This window comes from Melospiza melodia, chromosome 6 (genome assembly GCF_035770615.1).
Source record: "Melospiza melodia melodia isolate bMelMel2 chromosome 6, bMelMel2.pri, whole genome shotgun sequence".
In the NCBI taxonomy this organism is placed as follows: Eukaryota; Metazoa; Chordata; class Aves; order Passeriformes; family Passerellidae; genus Melospiza; species Melospiza melodia.
The window spans coordinates 72,113,098-72,135,327 of NC_086199.1; the positions used below are offsets into that span (position 1 = coordinate 72,113,098).

At 42.5% G+C, this 22,230-nt stretch overlaps 2 protein-coding genes across 8 annotated transcripts in view; both read left to right on the forward strand.

Annotated features, from left to right (window-relative positions):
• MAPKBP1 (mitogen-activated protein kinase binding protein 1) overlaps window positions 1-13,548 on the forward strand; it is a 99,535-nt gene extending 85,987 nt beyond the window's left edge. For 2 of the 6 annotated variants that reach the window (XM_063159070.1, XM_063159072.1), the window contains exons 28-32: window positions 499-577; window positions 2,107-2,417; window positions 3,205-4,266; window positions 7,501-7,586; window positions 8,594-13,548. In XM_063159070.1, the coding sequence (XP_063015140.1) occupies window positions 499-577; window positions 2,107-2,417; window positions 3,205-4,266; window positions 7,501-7,586; window positions 8,594-8,887 (1,832 nt within the window). In that variant the 3' untranslated portion in view covers window positions 8,888-13,548. The remainder of the gene's footprint in view (window positions 1-498; window positions 578-2,106; window positions 2,418-3,204; window positions 4,267-7,500; window positions 7,587-8,593) is intronic. The other 4 variants (XM_063159073.1, XM_063159074.1, XM_063159076.1 and 1 more) reach the window with 3 other exon arrangements.
• A 96-nt stretch (window positions 13,549-13,644) lies between these two features.
• On the forward strand, window positions 13,645-21,445 carry JMJD7 (jumonji domain containing 7). Of its 2 annotated transcripts, none has more exons than XM_063159082.1 (8): window positions 13,645-13,721; window positions 14,283-14,436; window positions 15,333-15,586; window positions 16,045-16,101; window positions 16,518-16,613; window positions 18,883-18,959; window positions 20,034-20,193; window positions 20,721-21,445. In XM_063159082.1, exons 1-8 carry the CDS (start codon window positions 13,655-13,657, stop codon window positions 20,807-20,809), a joined length of 954 nt encoding a protein of 317 aa, XP_063015152.1. In that variant the 5' UTR covers window positions 13,645-13,654; the 3' UTR covers window positions 20,810-21,445. The 2 variants fall into 2 exon arrangements, with proteins under 2 accessions (XP_063015152.1, XP_063015151.1); XM_063159081.1 differs by lacking the exon at window positions 13,645-13,721 and adding an exon at window positions 13,878-13,956.
• Window positions 21,446-22,230: the final 785 nt, after the last annotated feature.

The following is a 22,230-nucleotide window of genomic DNA, read 5'->3' on the forward strand; positions in this document are numbered from 1 at the left end:
AGCTGCGTGGAGAGAGAGAATAAGAGGAGACATCAGAGTGGCAAAGGAGCTGGTTTGCCTTTATCGACCAACTCCAGAACAAAGCATATCTTTTTAGAACTGATAATGCTTACAGGCAGCAATAGCTACGTGAGTTTTTCGGGTTCTTTTTTTTTTTTTCCTTTTATTTTTTTGCTTTTATTTTTTTTTCCTCTTTGATGGGTTTGTTTTCTGCTTCATGCCAGTGCCTCACAGTCCTATAGGCAGGATAGGACACAAAGGGAAGCAAAAAAGGAGGAGGCGTACCCTTAGGGAGAGTAGCAGCTTAAGGCAGAGTAATCTAAGTGGAACACTAAAGGCAAAGGAAATACAATTATTTCATTCTCTCTGGCTTTAGCTTAAAAAAAATCCCCTTGGATATCAGGGAACACTTTATAGTCTCTATGATAAGAAAATTTAAAGAGAATGCTCTGTAAATAAACTGCTCATTTTTCTTTCTCCTCTAACCAAAATTTTTAGGTGGCTCATGTAGGAATCTGGAAAGAACCGAAACCCTCAGCATTTCCTCTCGCTTTCTTTCCCAGTCCCCGGCTCTCAGGTATGGCTCTGCTTGTTTTGAGTGTTTCTGTCTGTGTATTTATACTAATATGAGTAGGTCTCATGCTAGGTTCTGGGTGAAAATAGCTGAACAAACTTCTGGCCTTGGTGTGCCTAGGCACAGCAAAGTGTTAGCACAGCCCTTGGCAGGCTGTTTGCAGACTCTTGTGATTTGGACGGGTTATCCTGGATCACTGTAGCTGTTTTATTTATTCTAATGTAACACTACTGTTTGTTCTTTTCCCTCTTTCAACAACATGCTTAATTGTTTCATGATTAATGCCTTGGTTGATTAAGTTGGAGGAATCACTAATAATCTAATTTTCTCTTCACTGTTTATGCTCTGTTTATTCTTTTGCATTTCATTCAGCTTGGACAATGAAAGTAGATTTGTCAACTTTTCCTTTGTTTTACAGTCCTTTCTTACTCAGCTTTGTTTCTCGGTCCCATGCCTTCACAGGGTGCTATGGTGTCTCGCAAAAAGCCTCACAGGGATATTATTCTTCCAAAATTCCCTCAACACCAAAGCACTTCAAAAGGCCTCTGCAAATGGTTTTCCTTGTTATTAAAAAAAATCCTAACAAAACAAATAAATTTTAAAAAATTAAAGCATTATGTCAATGTTTTTATTGATTTGGGTTCATAGATTTTTAAAACACACAAATACTGTATTCCTCTAAAATCTTAGTTCAAAGGAATTTCATCATATAGGACTAAGCAGATTTGAATACATCTTCTAAGGTTCACCAGCTGTGTCCAGATTCAGTATGGTAGGGAAATTTGTTTGTTATTGCTGTATTCAGCTGCTGTTGCTGCTGTCACAAATGCTTCTTAGTCCAATTCATGTATATTTGGGAAGAAAACCAATGGTAGATATTGTGTAAGCTTCTGGAGAGTTGCAGTGATGAGTGAAGGAAGTCACCGGTGCTCTAAAGATGTAACAGGAGAGGTAGTTTTTGATTATGAAAACCTCTGGGCTTTGAATCTGTTCAGCTGTTTAAACATGCCAGATTGGAAGTCGCCTCCTTTCTGAAGTAAGCCCACTGTGTTTGTCTGAGGTGGAGAGGAAAAGGAAATTAGGCTTTCCTCTTTGAGATACTGACTAGCTTTCCTAGTCATTATGCTTTCATAATGTTAGGAAAGCATATTTACTTCCTCTTAGGGTTATCTTAGAATTGAAAAGATTTAAATTTTAGTAAGGTGAGCTGAGAGAAAAGACCTGACCTGACTTTGCCCAGTCTCTCCTATGCCTGGAATTTTTCCTTCTCTTTTGTCTTCACTTTTTATGGTGTCCTCCCTGGAAACAGCAACTCAATGCTATCTGTGATTGCAGTCTCTAGTCAAGTGCCTGAAGACCAGAGTTTGCAGGGTTGAGTAGAATTAAGTGGTAACAGATTAGGGTATTTTTGACTCAAAAAAGTCCACACAGGGATGAGTTCTTAGTTCCAGAGAAACTTAATGCATGTTCCTGTCTATCCAGGGGAACACACTTACTTGTTTTAACTGGGATTTCTTTATTGTGTTCTTTAGACGACTGTCACTCTCTTCATCCAATCTGACACTGGTTTCAAAGCCTATCGAGCCACCAACCCAGACCAGTCAGTTTACATCAAACCTGTTGAAAAATGACAGCAGCCATCCTGGTGACGCATCGGAGAGCGGCCAGCTCCTGGAGAATGTAAATTCAAATCGAGCTGCCTGTGTGCAGAAGAAGCGCAGATCAGCTTTGGAGCCCAGCAGAGCTGGTATGGCTCCTGGACGGGTTACTGCCTCCTTTCCAGAAGGGCCTGTGAATGCAGTCATGAGGAAGGCACAGTCAGTGCATGACCTCATGCATGAGGGTAAGGACACATGTTGGAATGATGGTATGAACCTGAGAATGAAATGGGGACAACTCAGTGGAGGAGTTAAATTAAACTTGCCTTTCTGCGTTCTGAGCTACAGGCTTTACATATCTTCTAACTCCTAGCCTGTCAAGGGAAAATATTTTAAATATTATTATTTTAAATATTATTTAATATTTTTAATCGGTAATGCAGATGCCGGTCTTCTAATTGTCAGTCTCTGATATTTGTTTGACATCTGTGGGAGAAGCACTGGCAAGGGTGAAATGAAGTATTTGCAAAAATAGTCTCCTTTGCTGTGGGTGGTTGCTCCAAGCTAAGACTGAAGCTCCCCAGGGTGGGGAGGAGAGAAAGAGGGAAGAGACAGTAACTGAGAGCTTATTGTATCCATGCTCACTGAGTGAAATAACTCTATTTTTGAAACAAGTAACTCACTCACCATTAATAAGTTTAAAATTTGTTTAAAAAACCAAAAAAGAAACCCCACATGATCACCACAACAGCACATATCAGTTTTTGCCTGCATCTTCTGGCCTCTCTCTTAAGAGTCACAGTGGTCCAAGGTCTTCTGACCATACATGTTAAGAACAAATCTCTCTCATGAGGAAAGCAGAATTGTCTGAGCAGGATGAAGGATGGCAAAAAAAGAAAGCTGTTGAGGCTGGGTGATACTAACCTGAACACATCTCACAGGGGCTGAGCTGAGCCATGTTAAATTCCAATTTAGGAATTCACTGCAGGCTCTTGTCTATTTTTGGTATGTTTATCTGCTTAATTTTCACAGATAAGGGTCCAGGAGTGATATCCTCTGCCAAGCAGCGTCCTCAGACTCTTTTGGTGGTTGAGAAGGATCCCAGACCTAACAATTGCAGGGTGTTATCAGCCAGTATGTTGAAGATGGATGGATCTGGTGCTCTGCTGGCCAAAGATGTCAGGGCTGCAAAACCAAAGTCCTACATGAACCCCACAACCAGCTTCCGGGCTAAGATGTCAAGGAGCATATCTGTAGGGGAAAATCTGTACCTTGGTTGCTCCACTGAAATGTTGACTGATGGGAGGACTAGTCCTCCAGTGACAGAGAAGACACAGTTTAGTTCCGCATCAGATGCTGAGAAGATTAAGCTGCCAGTGAAAGAAAATGTTCCAGTGAAACCTGCACTTCAGCCAGTTGTAAACTGCTCATCTCCCAAGTCCTTCCACAGCAAGTTGGCATCATCAAACCGAGCACATCTGATTCTTGACATTCCCAAGCCATTGCCTGATAGACCCACACTGGCCTCCTTCTCACCCACTACCAAAGCAAAAGCCCTGCTTGAGCCACAGTCTCCACAGTCACCTGCTGGGGCCTCTAAAAAGAAGCCCTCTTTTCCTGAGGTCCGAACCTCCAAGAGGGAGAATCAAACTGCTGGGTTTCTGGTTCCTGGTAGAGAGGTCTCAACAGGGCTTGCTAAGGAGAGCCCAGTGGATTATCCAGTCTCAAGGACAGATTGCCAGGATGAGCCAGGGGTCACTAGTCTAAAAGTGAGGGAAGTGTCAGAGGGCCAGCAGCTAAGTTCTCCTGAGAGCACACTGCCCAGGGGCAGGGAGCGGATCACCGGCATCGCCTGTGTGCTAGACAGCCAACCTGGACTTTGCCCACTAGACCCCATCAGGCCCAGGTCTCCTACAGCTATAACTGCCTCGGCACAGGTCTCAGGTGTGCATGGATACCCATCTCTTATCTTCCCCCTTCTGTCTCCTGTCTTTGTGAACCGCCTCACGATCCCATCACATTTCTTTACGTCCAGCTTCTGGCCTGTCTCGTCCTGTCTGCACCTGTCTCGTTCCATAAACCATCCCCTCAATGGTGAGACACTTCTTCAATCTAACATCTTTTTCTCAGTCTTTAGTTTCCATTTCCTCTGGGTCTTATGTCTGACAGTCCTCCTTAGCTGGTTTTGTAGACCTCAGAATTGTCATGATTTTAGTGATTTAGCTGTACAATTACCTCTAGGGGTTCAGACCTCTTTGTGGTCAATGCTAAAAGCTGATATGCTGGGAATCCCCTGAAGTACATGGGTCACATTCCCCACCCTCCTCTTGGAGCACGTTTGGCCAGCAAATGAAGGTACAGGCCAATATGTGCTAACAGAACCAAGCAAACACAGGTAATACTGACAATGAAGTTATGCCAGGCAGCTCAAAGTTTCCTTTGTTAATATGCAAGTGTGCAGGGTCCAGAAGGGTTTGCATACAATTTTCTCCTATGAGATAAAGTTCATGAAAGTGAGCTCCTTGCTGTAGCTACCTGTGAGAGCAAGCAGGTCTTTGTGCTGTTATCACTCTGCTTTGAGGACATGGCTTCAAACTGAGTATGTGCAGGGTTTGAACATAAAAAAAGTGCATTAAGTTTTGGATTATCTCTAGTTTGGAGAAAAAGGTACAAGATAAAAAACTTTCACCTGCTGAAAACAGCTCTAATATCTGTTACGGATCTTAGTTTAAGGTAATTCAATTAAATGAAAACTAGCAGATAAGTTCAAATTGAAGCAGAAATCCTGTCCTCTAAGGCAGGAAAACCTCCAGTGGCAGAGTTTGTGGCACTGCTTAGTTCCACATCATCTCCTGAGGTTTTTCTTTTGTGTCACAATCAGAAAGGAAATACACCTTTCTGAGTTGTGCATTAGAAAGCTGAATGCTAACCACTGCACTGATAGCTTGTACCTTAAGGGACTATACAGCTTTTATCCCTTTTGTTATGTTGTTCTTACTCATATCTGAGAAGGGATAGCTCTGTAATCCTGTGATCAATTACCTTCTGTGGTGCCAGGCTGTTGCACCATTCATTGGAATGGTACAGCACAATATGGTTAAGGACAATATTTCTGCACCAAAACATTGCAGAAGGTTTAATCTGGTTCCGATGCACTGTTTGTTTTTCTTTTTGCATTTCTAGAGAGATCAAACACCTTAAGATTGAAGCACTGTTAGGTAAAACAGGAAATGTGATATTTTGTCAAAGGACCTGCAGTTATCATACTGTTGCTGCTCTGAAGAATAGTGAGTGCAACTGAAATTTTCAGACCCTCCCCCTACAGGGGTGAGGTTTCTTCTAGCACCAGATGCAGCCTGAAGCTGTGGAATCACATTCTACTGCAGAATTGTTGTTGTCTGTGCTCTTTAGGCTGAGTTTTCTTTTCTAGATTTGTGAATCAGACTACATAGCAAATGGCTTTTGGTCAGTTTGCAGAATTAACACAGGTAGCACAGATAGAGATTTTCAGTATTGATTTTATTTTTTTAACAACTCCCAAGACATAACACACCCTGACAGAATATTTAACATGTTTAACAGCATCCTTTAGTGAGTTAGAATGATACAGCACTGTGAATTGCAGTGTTTTTGTTTTCTTTTTTTTTTTTTTCTCAGCAGGCAGCTGTCAACCTTAAGCTTCTTGCAGACCACATTTCCCAGATTTTTAGTGGTAGATGCTGGAAAAGCTGTTTAGATCCAAGTTGGCTATTGCTGTGAACAACTTACTGTGGCTTCTGGGAATCACAATGTGGCAGTTTAGATGTAAACTAAAGTTGATAGAGACTTGTTGATAGAGACTTGTTCTGCTTCTGACTTGCACTGCTACTTTGGATTTCCACTTAATTTTTCTGTCCTTCCACTTCCTGCTTGTATGACAGCTGCAAATAAAGAGACTTCATTGTACTTATTAAAGCGTTTTGACAGCTACAGTTAAGATGCTGTAGATGTGCTTGATACTGTTGCTGTGTTTAATATTCTCTGCTGGTTTCTGAAGAGCTCTGCTCTGCACACCCAAGAGGCAGAAAATGCCTGTTACTTAAGCATTTATATTAGGTTTTGTGATCTTTCTCCTGACTGGAGCCTCCCAGAGCTGGAGACCAGCATAAAAACAATGATCAGAGGAGAAATTCGGAAAAGAGAAATGAGAAGAAACAGCTGGGTTTCAAACATAAGGAGGGGGGCAGAAATCAAGAATCTTGGATTGCACTGAAGCCCACTGTCCTCAGACTCCACGGGTGATTTAGGATCAAAGGATGCAGATGGAAGGATTTGTTCTTGCTCCTTTGTTCTTTGTGGATGTTTTTGTTTATGTATAAGTAGATGTTTTTCTAGCTGTAGTTGTTTATGCATCATCTAGATGTATTAAAAAAATTAGCTTAGGTCCTCTCCAGTCTGTTCAAAGATGGTGTTCTTAGAATTGCAGAAATTACAGTGCTCATGTGACAAAATTTTGGGCTTGGGTAACTAAAGAAAGTTGAATGTCCTTTGTCCAGGCCTTTGCAAATTGAAGACTGTGTTTGTGTGTCTATGTCTTTGTTCATGTTTTATGTCTAACTCATGAAAGTGTTTATTGTAAGAAGATTGCAGGCCTTCAGCTCATGTTTTGGAGATAATATCTGGTGGGGACAGGCAGGAAATGCTGTCCTTCAGTTGCTTGCTTTTATTTTTTAGATTTGGATTATGGTCTATCCCCAGTGTATGTCATGTGTTGCTCGGCAATGCAATTCTGTTCTGAGTTTGCTTGTCACAGCTCCTTTGGAACTCAGTCTTCACTAGAGAATGTTGCAATAATTCAGTATAATCCATAATGCTCTGTGCTTTTAATACTCTGTGCAGAAGGATACATGAGGGGAAGCTTGTAGATTTCTAACTAGGTAGAAGCTAAATTAGAGGCTCCTTGGATCAGGCCCTCATGCTCCTGGAAGTCCCCATACAAACATGGCTTTAATTGCAATTGGAAATCACATGGGTAATCTGTGACTATCTGTGACTGTAACAAAAATGTGCAGCTTGAGGAAAAACATTGCTGACTTTGGAGAGTCTGAAGACTGGAAAAATAGGGGCGTTTGAAGCAAGCAGCATGTCTAGTTAGTATGAAGGAAAGCTCATACAGAATATGCCTATTTAATAATTTGCTCAAACTAGCCCTAAATATTGAATGACAAGTTGTGTGTGCATGGTCTTTCAGATATGCATTAAAAAGTGTGTTTTCTTTCCAAACTACGAGGTTGTGGATAGTAGAGTGTCTGTGCCTTACCTTGTGCTTTTATGTTTTCCTCCGTGCAGAGTCGGGCATCAGCATAGAGCAGTGTGAGCATGTGGTGTCCGAGCTCCAGGACAGCATGCGCAGAGCCCTTCACCTCTACCGCAGGGTGAGTGCCTGAGTGACCTCACACACAGACCCTGCTACACCAGCTGGGCTTTTCAGCCCACAGGCATCTTACACAGATGTAAGTGCTTGCTGCCTCAAGGTGTTCTCTTGACTGTGTGTTCAGTGACACAAGCTGTCTGGCTGTCCACTTGACTGCGCCTTCAACTTGAACCAGGTGCTTCTGATTTCCAGCTCTTGGATTTTCCAATGATTTGCTATGGTACTCTGAGCAAATCAATTAAGTTTTCAGTCTGTTTAGCCTATCTGCAAACTGAAGATAACAGTATGCTCTTTTTCAAAGGGGTATTAGGGAATTAATTAATGGTTATACAGTATTTCAGGGATATGAAATATTACAGGAGCTTTGAGTTTTATTACCCCATCTGTTCTTTGTCTTTGATGCCTGGGAAAAGGATTAGCAAATGTGGGATACCATGGGAATCCAGCTGTGAGAGAACATGCAGCTGTTTGCTTGTCCCTTTCACCTCTAGACCAGAGCTACATGCAGAGCGATATAACAGCTCTTTGTTCCTTTTCTTAGCACTGATCTGTCAGGTCTCCTGCAATGAGTGTGAGACTTTGATGGTGAGCATCTGCCACATGGTCCTCTGCAGCTCTGGCCACAGCACTTGCATTAGCTCTCTGACCTTGCTCTGTTCCTGGGACCAGCTGCATTTGGCAGACAGGAGGGACTGGAGACTGTGGCCCTGTGCTGCAGCTGGGAAACACAGTACCTCCTTAAGCCCACTATAAGGGGAACACTGCCCAAAAATGTGTTCTCATCTCTGTCCTATTGGACTAATGCCTCTGGATTTTGTGCAGCTAGGGAGTATTGGATGCATGTGCCGCTATATGTCTAAACAGGCAGTCTCAAATGTTGAAGAAAAGTAGACTTGATTGGTCTGCAAGTCTTTATGGCTTTACTTCCCTCAAGGGCTAAAATTGCTTACTTGGTGCTCTACCTGAACCCCAATGCATTCCTTGTTTTCCCGTCCTCTTTGTTTTCAGGTACTAAACGATACGGAATCTTCTGCTGACAAAGATAAAATAGCAGGCCTCCTGACAGAAGCATTCTCCTCCATGAAGAAAGAGTTGGACTCTCTGAAGGATGCAGAAGAGCTTCCAAAAGACAAGGAGGCACTGGTGAAGCCACAAGATAACACTAGCCCACTGAATGAGGGATGTGGTGCCAACCTACCGAGTCCCAAGAGCTTGGGAGATGAGCAGACCCTCGCTTTGTTGGAACAGTACTCGGAGCTATTGCTGCAAGCTGTGGAACGACGCATGGACAAAAAACTCTGAGGGGTGGCTTTCAGGTGTTTGTGAATACACAGAAATAATTGCAAGAAGAGGACCACAGAGAGAGCTTCAGACCAATGCTACTATCAGCTGGTCTAGGGCTGGTGGGGATACATTTATAAATTGATTTCCTCAGGCTCCAACAACTGACTTGTTCCAATTCTTAGCAATGTGCTGGCCACAGTTTTAATATTTGTTTCCCCAATGGTCTTCAACTTCCAAGACTTCTAAACAAAGTCTTGAAAGAGGAGTTTGGAGAAATTGCCTTGAAATTTCTTCATAGCCAGGAGATCAGGATGCTTGACACCTAAAATACAAAGAAAATCCAGTTTATCCAAGAAATTCTGAACTGCTGACTAACAGCAAAGGTCAATGTGAAGCCAATCCCTTCCTCTCCAGACTTCATGAGAATAAGAAATCAGACTTTTTATTGGTTTATTTATTAATTTATTTCTCTTGACTGTTCCTCTATGCCACGTTTGTGGCTGTTACCTTTGTCCTTTAAAAAAACTGTCAATCCCTTTGCCATATCCCAGCGAGAAACAATCTCTGTATTATAAATCCCCAACAGGGAGACAGGCTGGAGTGTCTGTGCAATTAATGAACTGTTCTCTGCTTAGATATTTTCTTGCTGTTCTTGGTTTTCCTGCCTTGGTTTTGTTCCCTGCAGTAATCCTGCTGTTGTTATGACAACCCTGTCTGCTTTCCTATTGTGTCAAAATAGTCCCCACACTGTATCTTATTTGCATTCACCTCAAGAGAAAGGCTCTGTATCCCTTGGGCCATGCTTTGGAGATTACTTTATGAATTCATCCAGTGGTATTTTTAATCTGGAATTTGAATACTTCAGACTGGGTTTTCTGCAGACATTTTAAAAATTGGATTTAGATACAATACAAAAATTTATTTCAGCCAGCTTTCATGATTAAGAATTGGATGTTGACTTTGTTATGATTTATTTTTGGAGAAGTGACATGGAAAAGATGGTTTCCATCTCATACAGTGTCACTATGGGTTTGAGAGATCTTCAGTGCCATGGCTCATCTGTGTCATTTGTTCATTTCACTGTGATAGGAAAATGTTTTCTCCATGCCTTTACATGAAAACAGAACATTTACATCACAAGAAAGCTGGGATTCTTTTACCTTTTGTAAAGTTATTTCAAATACCCTCATAAAATTATTTCCTAAGAACTTCAAATGAGATATTTTGGGGTGTGATGACCCCCATTTCTCCTGCCTCTAGCTTCTTTGCTTTTAAGGAATTTCTGGTCTGAGAAACAGAATCTTCTCTTCTTGCATTTGTATGTGCAATATTCTTCTCGCCCTGTGGAGCTTCTCTAAACCCATGCTAACTTGTGTCTGTTGTGGCTTAAAATTGTCCAATGATGTTTTTTAGGTCAATGATATAAGCTAAGGAAAACAATTTTAAACCAATGAAATTCTTCAGCACCTTCCCCCTTACTCCCATTCCTTTCAACAACAGGGGAAAATACACGAAATGTTTTCATTTCTTGCATCTCCAGTCTGTCTTGCATTTATTTTTAAGACAGCACAGTGTAATCCGAGTTCATAAAACTAATGCAAGCAACAAGAATTTGATGGGAGAGAGACTGCTAGCATCTGTGGAAGTCAGAGGCAGCCAGACTGCATCACTTGGTTGCAGAGGTTACAGGGTGGAAGCAGGTTTTTCATTTTACTGTCCTGGCTGCTGTTTCTCTGAAACCCTGTGGCACTTGGAAATGTGGTCTGTTGACTTTCTGTGACTGCAGATCTGCAATGCAGCCTTTTTTCTGCTGGTCTGGCCAGACTGGCATAGGACAACCTGTTTCTCCTGAGTACTCTAGGGCTGAATAATCTGCAGTTCTGTCTCCCCCCCAAACAGGTTCGCTGCCTGATCACTGCTGAGTGCTTCAGGACATGGCAGCATGGGAAACATTTTGAGAGCTTTCCAGCTCCTTCTGCCTGTAATTGAAATCTGCCTAATCATGTTTCAGATGTCCTTGCTAACCTTGCTTTCCATGGGCTTATACTGAAACTTTAAAGGGGTTATTTTCTGGTCCCTTCTCTGCACTGTATTCTGCTGAATCAGCTGGTGTGCTCAGTCCCATGGGCAGCTGCTCTTGCACAGACAGGTTTTGCAAAGGAAGGCAAGTTGGAAACCAGAGAGGAAGTTTCTGGCAGTGAAAAGGTGAGCTGGAGATGCCATGAGTGGAATGTATGATAACAGCTGTGTTGGGTCTGTGATGGGAGTTAGTGTGGGTCAAGCTTGCTTTTGAGGTGACCTGTTCCTCCACTTTCAGACTGTGAACATATGTCCTAGTATACAGGGAATTTCTTGCTGTACTGGGGCCACAAGACACTCAGGAAAAATAGCAGCCCCTTGAACCCAGGTGTATTTTGGTACTGTTGATAATGGTTTGAGGGTCCTTTATATTACTTCCTTGTGCAATTTTATATCATTTTATTATTTAAACATTGAGGTAGTGACAAAAAGGTCAGAGATGATACAGAAGAGCCAAGTGGTGAGAATGAAATGACCGTGAAAGTAAAGGGCAACAACCAGCAAAGCTGACATAGAGATATGAAACAAAGCTCCTTGGAAATAAGTTGTGTGAAGCAAATCTGGTTTTTAAGCTGATCAGAGTGGGTTTTATTTCCTGGAATGGACTTTGCTATAGGTCATGGCTATGTACAGGAAACCAGAGGTTTCTGATCAGAATAATGGTAAGAAAAGTGTTGGGCAAGTAGATCAGTTGGAGAATGGTTGTGTAGTTTAACATAAATTTAGAACAGTGTATGTAGGAGACTCAGGAAAACAGTAGAAGTAGAGATGGTCTTGGTCTGAAGAACACCATTTGGCCAATACCTGTGAATGATACAATACCAAAAGGCTTCAGGAAAGTAGATATAGGACTTGGAGATGGTGGTCTGTAATTGAAGGATGAATGGGAAGGAGTTTGTTTTTAAATATGTTCTGTTGAGCCTCTTGCTTCTTCTCTTGCAACTGTTCTCTAAGCAGCTATTTTTTTTTCTTAAATGGCAAAGTCCTGAGCTGCTTGTTTGAGGCTTTGATGTTTTGAATTGATTAGAAGCCCAGTAAATGCTGGTGCCACAAGTTTGTTGCTGAGAGGGGTAAGGGGATAGTGTTGCTCTTTATAATTTAAGACTGATCTAACTAATTGTTCCCTGCTAACTTCCTATTGCTGGCAGTAGGAAATATTCCTAAAACCTCTAGTTTACAGAACAAAAAGAGCATAAATGCATTGCATTTGCACCTTGTGAACATGTTTCACTACAGGCTGTCCATTGGGCCAGGTAGAGAAATAATGAGTGGTAACTGCCTGGGAAGTCAAGAGGCTTGTCAGAGGAGGTAATAAATTTGAGTCTATCCCTCTTAATGGTTTGTGATCCCTTTTACTGGTGGGTGTTAGCATAGGCACAGCAAGATACCTGTATTACGATAAGTTATTTGTTTAACATAAAGCCTGAAAAAGTAATTTGGATCTACCTATCCTCTTTGCATATATTTTCCCCTCTTCAACCCAACATTCCTGGTCAAAATGAGAAGTTTTAGGTTTCTTTTCCATCTTGCAAATAGTACTGCTTTGCCTGTGGAATCCCTCAGTTCATTTAAGGGCTCTCTTGAATTGGACAGTAGGAAGGGCTGCAACCTGAAAGGGCAGCAACTGTTGTATTTCCTGCTGCAAGCAGGTAACACCTTCATCCTCCCCATCCCTCAGCGGCACTCGGGAGCTGTGTGTATGGGCATCCCTTTCTTCCACCTCCTCTCTCAGGCTGTCCTCTCCTTTCCATGCCATCTCCCAAGTGATGACTGGGGCATGGCCTTACAGCAGCCCCTTCCCCAGCCTCCCCGTTTTGCAGACTTCATCATGACTCAGAGGAATTGGGACGTTTCTTTCTGGGAGTAGAAACATACCAACTTAATTTTTTTAAGAAGAACGAATATGTATATACTTATATATAATGAAAAAAAAAAAAAAGAAAGAAATGCAGGTATTTAAACACCCTTGGTAAACTCATGCATGTATACAGTGTCTTCCCCCAGCCCGTTGGATGTGTAGCATCCAGGACACTAAATGACAAAAACCTCATTGAAATGGTAGACAGGTCTTCTAGCAGCCCGCCGAGAGAGCAAGTGGTTCCTTCTCTGGGTAAGGTCCGGCGTGTCCCGTGTTTCAGGGCGCGGGGCGGCCGGGGCTGTGCTCGTGTCACACGGAACAAGCCATGTGCGCCCCGCGCGTCCTGCTGCGCCTCGGGCAGGGCAGGGCAGGGCAGGCGCCTCCTCACCCCGTCCCCCTCCTGCACTGCCCTTTTCCTTCCTTCACTCCTGTGAAACGCAAACAAAAAACCCTTCCTGCTTTATTTATAAATGCGCGTTTTTATACTTTCGGCTTTAGGCAAAATAATACTTTGTCCTTTTTTTAATTATTATTTGGGGAAAGAATTAAAATTCCTTTTGTTGGTTGTTTTTTTTTTTTTTTTGTTGTTGTAGTTTTTTTTCTTTTCTTTTTTGTTTGTTTTTTTTTTTTTTTTTTTTTTTTTTGCACTGTGAGGCTCCCCCGGGAGCTGTTTTTAACTCTGTATCCATTTGTACTTCGTGTCTTAAACTGTTTCAATAAAAACGTGACCATTTGCTACTGAGCTGCGCGACTCACTGGGGCGCTGCGCCCGCGGTTCGTTTTCCGGGGGAAGGGGCGGGGAGGGGGCGGGAGCGGGCGGGGCAGGCGGCTGCGGGGCTGGGCCGTGCATGGCGGAGGGCGCGGCGCTGCGGGCCGTGAGGGGCTGCCTGGCCGCCTTCCCGCGGGAGGCCCGCGGTGAGCGCCGGAGCGGGGCGGGGGAGGCCGCGGTGACCCCGCCCGGGGCGGGCAGTGGTGCTGGGCCGGCCCCGCCGCCGCCACGGGGCCCGGCCCGGCCGGTGCTGCCGCCTCGGCGGGCGGCGGCTGCGTGGGGCCATCAGCGGCACCCACTGTGCTGCCGGCATGTGGTGGTTCCGAGGTCAAGGTGAAGCAGAAAGGCCCCCGCAAGATGAGAGAGAAACTCGAGAAAACGGTCCTTTAATGGTTGTTTCTCTGTATAAAGTAGCAAAACAAAGCACTATTCCAGCTTCCAAAAAATCATCCCGTGGTATCACCTTTGTGTGGGAGGTGCACTTTCTATGGCGCAGGCCCTTTGGCCCTTATTCCTCAGGCGCTGGCCTGAGGTTTCCATCTGGCTCTGGAAGCGCCCTGACACTCTCTGGGCTTTAGCAGAGGGATTCTGGATCCGTGGAAAGCGCTGCTTGGTGTCAGCGTGGTGAGGCGTGTGAAGCCCGTGTGCTGGCAGGAGACGCTTGTCCCGGGATGCTGAGTAACACTGTTTATTGTTTGCCTGCACAGAGCTGGGCTGCCCGGAGTCCGTGCCCTATCTTGATAGGCCTCCGTCCCCGCTGGAGTTCTATCGAGAGTGGGTGAGTCCGAATAAACCCTGCGTAATCCGCAACGCCATCAGCCACTGGCCGGCTCTGAAGAAATGGACCTCAGCGTACCTCAGGTATGAGCGAGCTGTGGAGTTGGACTGGTGTTCAGTTTTGGTGACCTCACCAAAAACCCCTTGGTTAATCTTTGCTTTTATTTGTAAGTTTAGCCCAGATTCCTTCCTGTTTCTGGCTGAAGGTGCTCAGTCTTCCCAAGGTCAGGTGTGTCTTCCTTGCACACACACTGCCCTCCCCGTTCCGATGCAGCCAGGAGGGTGGGTGTTGTGGCTGTGTGCAACCAACAGACTCAGGCTGTTGAAACCCACACAGCTGGAGTGGAGCTGTAAAGCTCTAAGAACAGACTGACTTGTTTGTGACTGAGCACACCTTGTTTTCTTCAAAAACTAAAGGATGAGCATTTTAACAACGACTGAAATTTTAACAAAAGGTCCTCTTTTAAGAGAGGATTTGTGGTTAGACCTAGTATCTGTGAGTCAAATTCTGTGGGGTTTTAAGGTAAATATCTCATGGAACTAAGGACTGCTAGCCTCATGGGGTGTGTATCTATCAGTTTCTGTCCACCCCTTCTCCCTGCTCACATGCTTTTGAACTTGTGAACACGTGGATTTGGCTGAGTTTAATGGCTACAATATCAAGCTCTGCCATGACTGGTGAAAAGAAGTGGCTAAAGAGGACCAGTGTGTGGAGGAAAAGGGAGATCCCTTGTGAACTGTCCTGTTAGGAGAGAATTCAGAGAGGAGAAAGAAACTAGAGTTGCCTTGACTGCAGGGAGCAGTTGAAGCAGAATGCTGGAGTCCTTACCACATAGCAGAAAATCTGATCTAGAGACACCCATCCATGGAATGACAGGCATCTTATTTTTGCTGCCCCTGCAGCATGTTTTTAAAGTAACCAGTATGTAATACAAGAGCTAATTGCAGGCCTGGGTATAAACCTTTGTTTTGTTTTGCAGGGAGGTGGTAGGTCCCAAGGTGGTGAGTGTGGCAGTGACACCAAATGGTTATGCAGATGCAGTGTTTCAGGACCGTTTTGTTATGCCAGAGGAGCGCCAAATGCCTTTCATGGACTTTTTGGACATTGTGGAGAAGAAAGTGACCTCTCCCAACGTATTCTATGTGCAGAAGCAGTGTTCAAACCTCACTGAGGAGTTCCCTGAACTTGTCTGTGATGTGCAGCCTGACATACCATGGATGAGTGAAGCACTGGGTAAACCCTCATTTTCTCTCATATTCAGTAAATATTTTGCATGGGGCTTTAAAACAATCACAACACATTTAAAACAATTCACTACATGGTGAATACTTGTTCTCCTTCTGAATGCCACAGCTCAGTTTGGTTTTATCCTCTTAGGAAGAGAAGTAGTAAAATACCTAATAGAGTAATCCAAGTTTTGGGGTTGGATTACTCTGAAGTCAGTATCTCTGTTGTGTAATGGGACCCTCACAGCTGAAAAGAGGTTGTGTAACACTTTACATTGAGTGGCTTTTCTTTGATCTAGAGTTATGTTTTGGCTTAGTGTTCACAGTGTAGAAGGAGGTTGCTGTTGTTCACAGAGTGCTATTTGCCATGAAATCTGTCATAGTTATGAAGGAAATTATAGGACAGAATTAAAAAAAAAGGATGATTTGTTGTTGTCATCATATTTCTTTTCTCTAACTATACAGGGAAGAAGCCTGATGCTGTAAATTTCTGGCTTGGGGAGTCAGCTGCTGTGACATCTTGTACGTATCCTATGGCAGTGTAAATCTTCTGGTGATTTCAGCACAAATTTAAGCTGGCTTGTTTTGAGTTAGTAGCTCAGGAGAATGGTGTGGTTTTTCTGACAGGGCAGTTCTATTTTAACATGCCTTTTTTTGCATTCTTTATTCTGCCCTTCTGCAGCCTCCTGCTGCAGTATCTCTGGATGCATCTACCTGACATTTTGTCAGACAAAGCACTGACAATTTGCTTCATTGAATGCATTTGGCATCATATAACATGATGTTGTGACTTTCCACTGGCTGCAAGAGGAAGAAGCACTCTGATAGTAATAGGGAAAGTTGTTAACTTTCAGTTCACTGTAGTTTCTGCTGCAGAGAAGGAAATAGCTATGATATTCTGTCATTCTCCCCATTTCTCTTTTTTTTCTCAATCCTAGTACATAAAGATCATTATGAGAACTTGTACTGTGTAGTATCTGGAGAGAAATATTTTCTGCTGCATCCACCAAGTGACCGTCCCTTCATCCCATATGGTACATCATTTTGCTGTGCAATGTGTCTGAAGGCTGGAAGGAGGACAGACTAAAACACTGAAAGATGTGAAAAAAGGAAGCAGTGGTAACATTTTGATGTTTATGCAGTTTTATGCTTTCAAGTGTGGACAGAAATCTCTCCTACTTCATGCTGCAGGTAGTTTGTAATACAAGTGTTATTCTGAAGCCAGGTTTTCCAGTCCAGTAAAGTAATGAGCTCACTGGTTCACATCTTGAGTCCTGTGTCCAGTTCTGGGCCGCTCAGTTCAGGCAGGACATTTAGACACTGAAGCAAGGCCAGAGAAGGGTGTTAAAGCTGGTGAAGGTTCCAGAGGGTAACTCCTATGAGGAGCAGCTGAGGGAGCATGGTTTTTTTTTTACTCTGGAGAAAAGCCTGGAGAAAGGGGGGAGGTTTTGACTCTCTAGAACTCCTGGAAAGGAGGTTGTACCCAGATGGGGGTCAGGATCGTTTGCCAGGCAACCAGTGACAGAAGGAGAGGTAATGGTCTCAAGCTGTGCCCAGGGGAGGTTTAGATTTGACATTGGGAGGAATTTGTCCACATAAATGTGATTAGATATTGAAATGGACTGCCCAGGGGAGTGGTGAAATCATGTGTCTGGAGGGAGGTGATTTAGGAAAGACTGGATGTGGCACTTAGTGCCATGGTTTAGTTGACAAGGGGGTGTTCAGTCATAGCTCGGACTTGATGATCTCGGATCTCATTTCTTGATGTCTTTGCCAACCCAATTGATTTTGTGATACTCGTGGCAGTCTCTTCAGCTTCAGAATGTTTAAATTGTTTAAGTATATTGGCAGTGTTGTAGCATGTCATCTTTGATTTTTTTACAGGTTTGGATTCTGCCTACCTGCTTTTCTCTAGGAAAAAAAAGCCAGGAAACTAAAATATGACTTGTATTTTAATGAAATATTCAAGCTACTAACTGAATTTCTGAAAACTGAGAAATGAAGAAAGAGATTCTTATGGCAGTGTTGCCTCACACTGCCTGATTTCTGTGTCTTTATGTGGCTTTCCTATGTGCACAGCAGTAGTTACTGTTGCAGTGTCATCTAAAAGATGGACAGCTTAACTTTATGCCTCGTAAGACTTAATTGGCCCATTCCTTGGCTTTCAAACCATCAGACTAAGTGAATGCAGAGTGCTCTATGATGGAAATATAGTTTTGGCTAGATGTGTGCTGGTACAATATTTTATTTATACTGTTTTTATTTTGTTTACAACCTTGATGCCATAGAATCATAGAATGGTTTGGATTGGAACGGACCTTGAAGATCATTGAGTCAATGCTCCTGTCACTCAACAGACCAAATTACTCAAAGCTCCATCCAGCCTGACCTTGAATACTTCCAGGGACAGGGCACCCACAACTTCTCTGGGCAACCTGTTCCAGTGCCTCATGATCCTCATTGTTAAAAAATTCTTCCTTATATATAATCTAAATCTACCCTGTCTCAGTTTGATACCATTAACCCTTGTCCTGGTCTTGGTAAAAAGTCCTTCTCTGTCTTTCTTATAAGCACTTTTTAGATACTGGAAGGCCACAGTGAGGTTTCCTTAGCCCCCTGTCTTCTCCAGGCTGAACAACCCCATCTCAGCCTTTCTTGGACAGGTGGTGTTTTATGTATGTGAATGTATGAAATATATGTGTGTTATAGGAGTCCTACTTTGTAAAACAAGTTATTGTTAAAGCAAAGAACAGAGATAATGCTTACATTTCATGGTGTGTAGTAAAAAGAGAATTCCATCTTTTTGAGCATTCGGTTAAGTAATGGAGAGAAACTGTCTCAAGGGAGGGCTTAGAAAATCACATGTGTTGAAGCAATGAAAGAAAAGCAACCAGCAGTATCTGAAGCAATTGATGAGCCCTGTCAATTAAAATTAGAAATGAAAGACTGGCCACGAGTCACTAATAACTCTTGTGAGTGCTTCTTTGGTAGACTGACCTAAGATGAAACAGCCAACTGTAGAATGATGTGTAAGTCAGGGGTGCATTTATGCCTTCTGAAAAGGAAAGAAAAGAGTTACTGGGACAAAATAGGACTGGGATACAAATGGACTTGGAGGAGAATCAGTATTATTCAGACTGACTGCAAAAAAACTATATTTAAAACTGGATAAAATTGGAAATGGAAAAAGAGAAGGATAGTGAAAGTTGAAAGTGGTTTTGTCCTAATTTTTCTTGATGAAAGTGTGACATGCACTGCTGTTAGGTTCTCTGAATTGTCATTTAATTCTTTCTCTGGTTCCAGAGCTCTATCAGCCAGCAACCTACCATGTATCAGAAGATGGTTCATTTGAAATTGTGGATGAGACTACTGCAGAGAAGGTAAAAGCTCTATAGAGAATGCAGTTAATAGAGTAGGGAGAGTTTGGGACATTGCTGAGCCCTCAAACTCGGCATATTGATTGATATTTAGAAATCCTGCATTATTGGAAAGAGAATGTCCAGATATTTCACTTGTATTTTACTATTTGCAAAGGATACCCAGCTTCCAGAAAAATATTTTACTGCACACCCGAAACGATTAATATAATTAAGTGTTGCATTGCACCAGACTCTGATAGATCCACTAAAGAACTTTTGAATACATTGACAATAAAGAAATTGATTTCATTATACCTGAAATAGACCCCTCTACATTCACTTTCTTTTGGCCCTCTACTCAGGTCCACAGTAGTATCACTCAGTGCAATAGAACATATCTGTCTAAATTAATTAGTTGTATTTTCTTAGTAGTAGCAATATTTATTTGATTAAAATGTTTAGATCCGGAAGCACTTTACAAATCTCAGTAGAATCTTAATCCTTTGCCTTTTGCCTCTGGAAAATGTGAGTAATGTTACAACAGAACTTGAACTGGGGCTTGTTCTGTGTTTCCAGAGTGGTGCCCATGGAATCTCATTCCTGTAATTCAGAAAGGTTGGAATGCTGAAGTTTACAATTCTGTAGGGCAGAGAAAGAATTAATGCAGGCGTGAGGGACTTCCCAGAAAGGAGGGATGTTTCAGCTGCTGGGAGTAAAAATTACACCAAAGAGCCTAAGAAGAAGAAAGGAATTTCTAAAAAGAGTGCTGCAGATAAAGCATTCAAGTACTGAATGTAGGGAGAACAAGAAACTTAAGGGGCTGGAGGAGTTTTGAAAGTATGCCACAAGACTGCAGTTTTATGGATGATATTTATTGCCTTTTATCTAAATAGAAATTCATCACCAAAGGAGGAACATCTTTGCATCCTTGACCTATTCCCAATTGCATGTGGAAAGCTGTGTAGCTGTACATGTTTTTCTAGACAAAGTACATGTTTTGTAACCTAGTGAGTCTGATTATCAGTTGTTTTTCTGGAAGCTTGCTGGAATTTTTTCCAGGGTCAGTACCATATACACACGCTCTTTTGCCTTTAGGTGCCCTGGATCCCTCTGGACCCCTTGAACCCTGATCTGGAACTGTATCCAGAGTATGCTCAGGCAAAGCCTTTGAAGTGTACAGTGAAAGCTGGTGAGATGTTATATCTACCTTCTCTCTGGTTCCATCATGTTCAGCAATCACATGGCTGTATTGCAGGTAAAGTAGACAGTATTTGTAGATACATTTTGGAACTGTGGTGGGTGTGCAGGTAGATATCCCACAGCAAAGCACCAGTGGAAGCAAAAGTTCCTTTAAGGTTATCTGCCTCTCTGCAATCTTGACAGATCCCATGGGGGCTGCCCCTTTCAGCCTGTTTTGCTTATAATTCATAGTTTGTTGACACAACATGGAAGACACTCTGTTTTCTTATGAGCTGAAATCTCTTCTGACCTAATCTTTACCTTGCTAATAAGGTTGTGTTTGTGTTACTGTTCCCCTGCACTTACCAAAAGTCTTGTCATCGTTTTCTTTGTAGGATTTGTCGTAATCTCTCTAGCTCTTATTTTTCTTCTCTCCCCAAGTGAATTCCAGAATTTTGATCAGTGCTCATTGGGTACATGTGGAGGGGTGGGGATGGTGCAAGGTATTATTCTTGTGCAAGTTTTGCAAGGTTTGAGGAAGTGATTTTTGTAAATCGTTACATTCTAGCCTTAAAATGTATTTCTCTTTTCTTGTCTCCTCAGTGAATTATTGGTATGACATGGAATATGACATTAAGTACAGCTATTATCAACTACTAGATTGTCTCACAAAAGCTGTGAAAATGCTATAGCAAAGGTGGGAGACTCGAGCCTGTGATGTCTATTTCTGATGCAATGCAATCATCAGCATCTGTGACTGGAGTACAAACGCGATTCCCCCAAAAAGAACTGAACATTAAATTATGGTCAACAATGCCTGCTGAACACATCATGGCTATTTTTCTTGATTTCAGAGTCCAGACCAATTGGCCAGATATTTTGGCTTGTAAAGAGAACTTTGATAATAGGATTTTTAGATCTTTGCATGTTGTCTTGGTGATGGTGAGCAAACTAAAATGTGAAGGGAGATAATCCAGGTTTTGAAAATACCAAAAGGGAAGCCCTGACTGTTTTTTCAGATCTACAGATTGTTTTCATTACAACCCAAGTGGAGAAGGAAGGATCTGCTCTATGCATCAGGCTGCAATAGTCCAATCTATGCAATCTGCTTAAGGCAAAAGTCTGTCCTGTTGCAATTCTTTAAGTTCAGTGGCTGTGGTGTTTTGATGGTGAGAAACTACAATTTTTGCAATAAATAGGTCAGTTTAAACCTTATTTCTTTAATAATTTACCTTTTTTTCCCAAAGTAAACAATGGCTGAAGGACGTCTAGGAGGACATGCAAAAGTCAATGTTGGCTATTTTCCAATAAAAAGCTACACGTTTTTAGTGCTGTTTTTTATTTCCTTTCACTGTTGTATTTAAACATAACTGCATTCTCTTGCATCCTGAGGGATGATTTTATAGTTGCTCTGCCATATTTTCTGTCAATCTTCATGTGGTCTCATGGCATGACGTGTCACTCTACAGCTTGTAAGCCCACTGATTGTTTCATTCCTTTGCCATTAATTGCTGCTTAGAGCATGGTCAGGCAAGTTGTTTGAACCAGGAGCCTGGTTCAAACAGCCATAATTCCCATTTTTATTTCCACAGAATGGGATGGGACTACTCACGTGTCTGAGACCCCCAGGGTAGGACAAGAAGTCTTTTAAATACGCAGACATTGTAAAAATGTAGTATTGTTGGTTATGAAAACCAAAAACTGGTGTTTATTGTCAAATCTTCAAGCAGATCCTTAGAAACATTTTTAACACGGGGGAAATTAATTATTGGGAAGGAAAAATATAGTAATTGTTTGGCTTTGTTTCTTTTGCTTTTTAAAAGAAACATAGTTATAGCGTAAACTTTCATTTTAACTTGTGGTGCTTGTCCAAAAATTGCAGGAAGCTCAAGAGGGATCAAGAGCAGGCTTTGTTTCGTGGTGAGATTAAGATGTCACGCTGCTTAGGCTTTGCAGCTTGTCTGTGTTTACTGTGCCCTGGCAAAGTCTCCCAAGCCTTCCAAATCTGGGATTTCCTGCAGGTGGGGGGGGGGGGGGGGGCGCTGCAATTTCGATATCTCTTTTTGCTGCTTTGGGGTTTTTAATTTAGTTTCTCTCTGTAATCAAAAGTAAA

Excerpts from the sequence above, each read along its gene's own strand:
- JMJD7 (XM_063159081.1), top strand. The coding sequence starts at position 13,887 with ATGTGGTGGTTCCGAGGTCAAGGTGAAGCAGAAAGGCCCCCGCAAGAT. Across the intron at positions 13,957-14,282 it reads GAGAGAAACTCGAGAAAACG|AGCTGGGCTGCCCGGAGTCC; the intron begins GTCCTTTAATGG and ends TTGCCTGCACAG. Across the intron at positions 14,437-15,332 it reads TGGACCTCAGCGTACCTCAG|GGAGGTGGTAGGTCCCAAGG; the intron begins GTATGAGCGAGC and ends TTTGTTTTGCAG.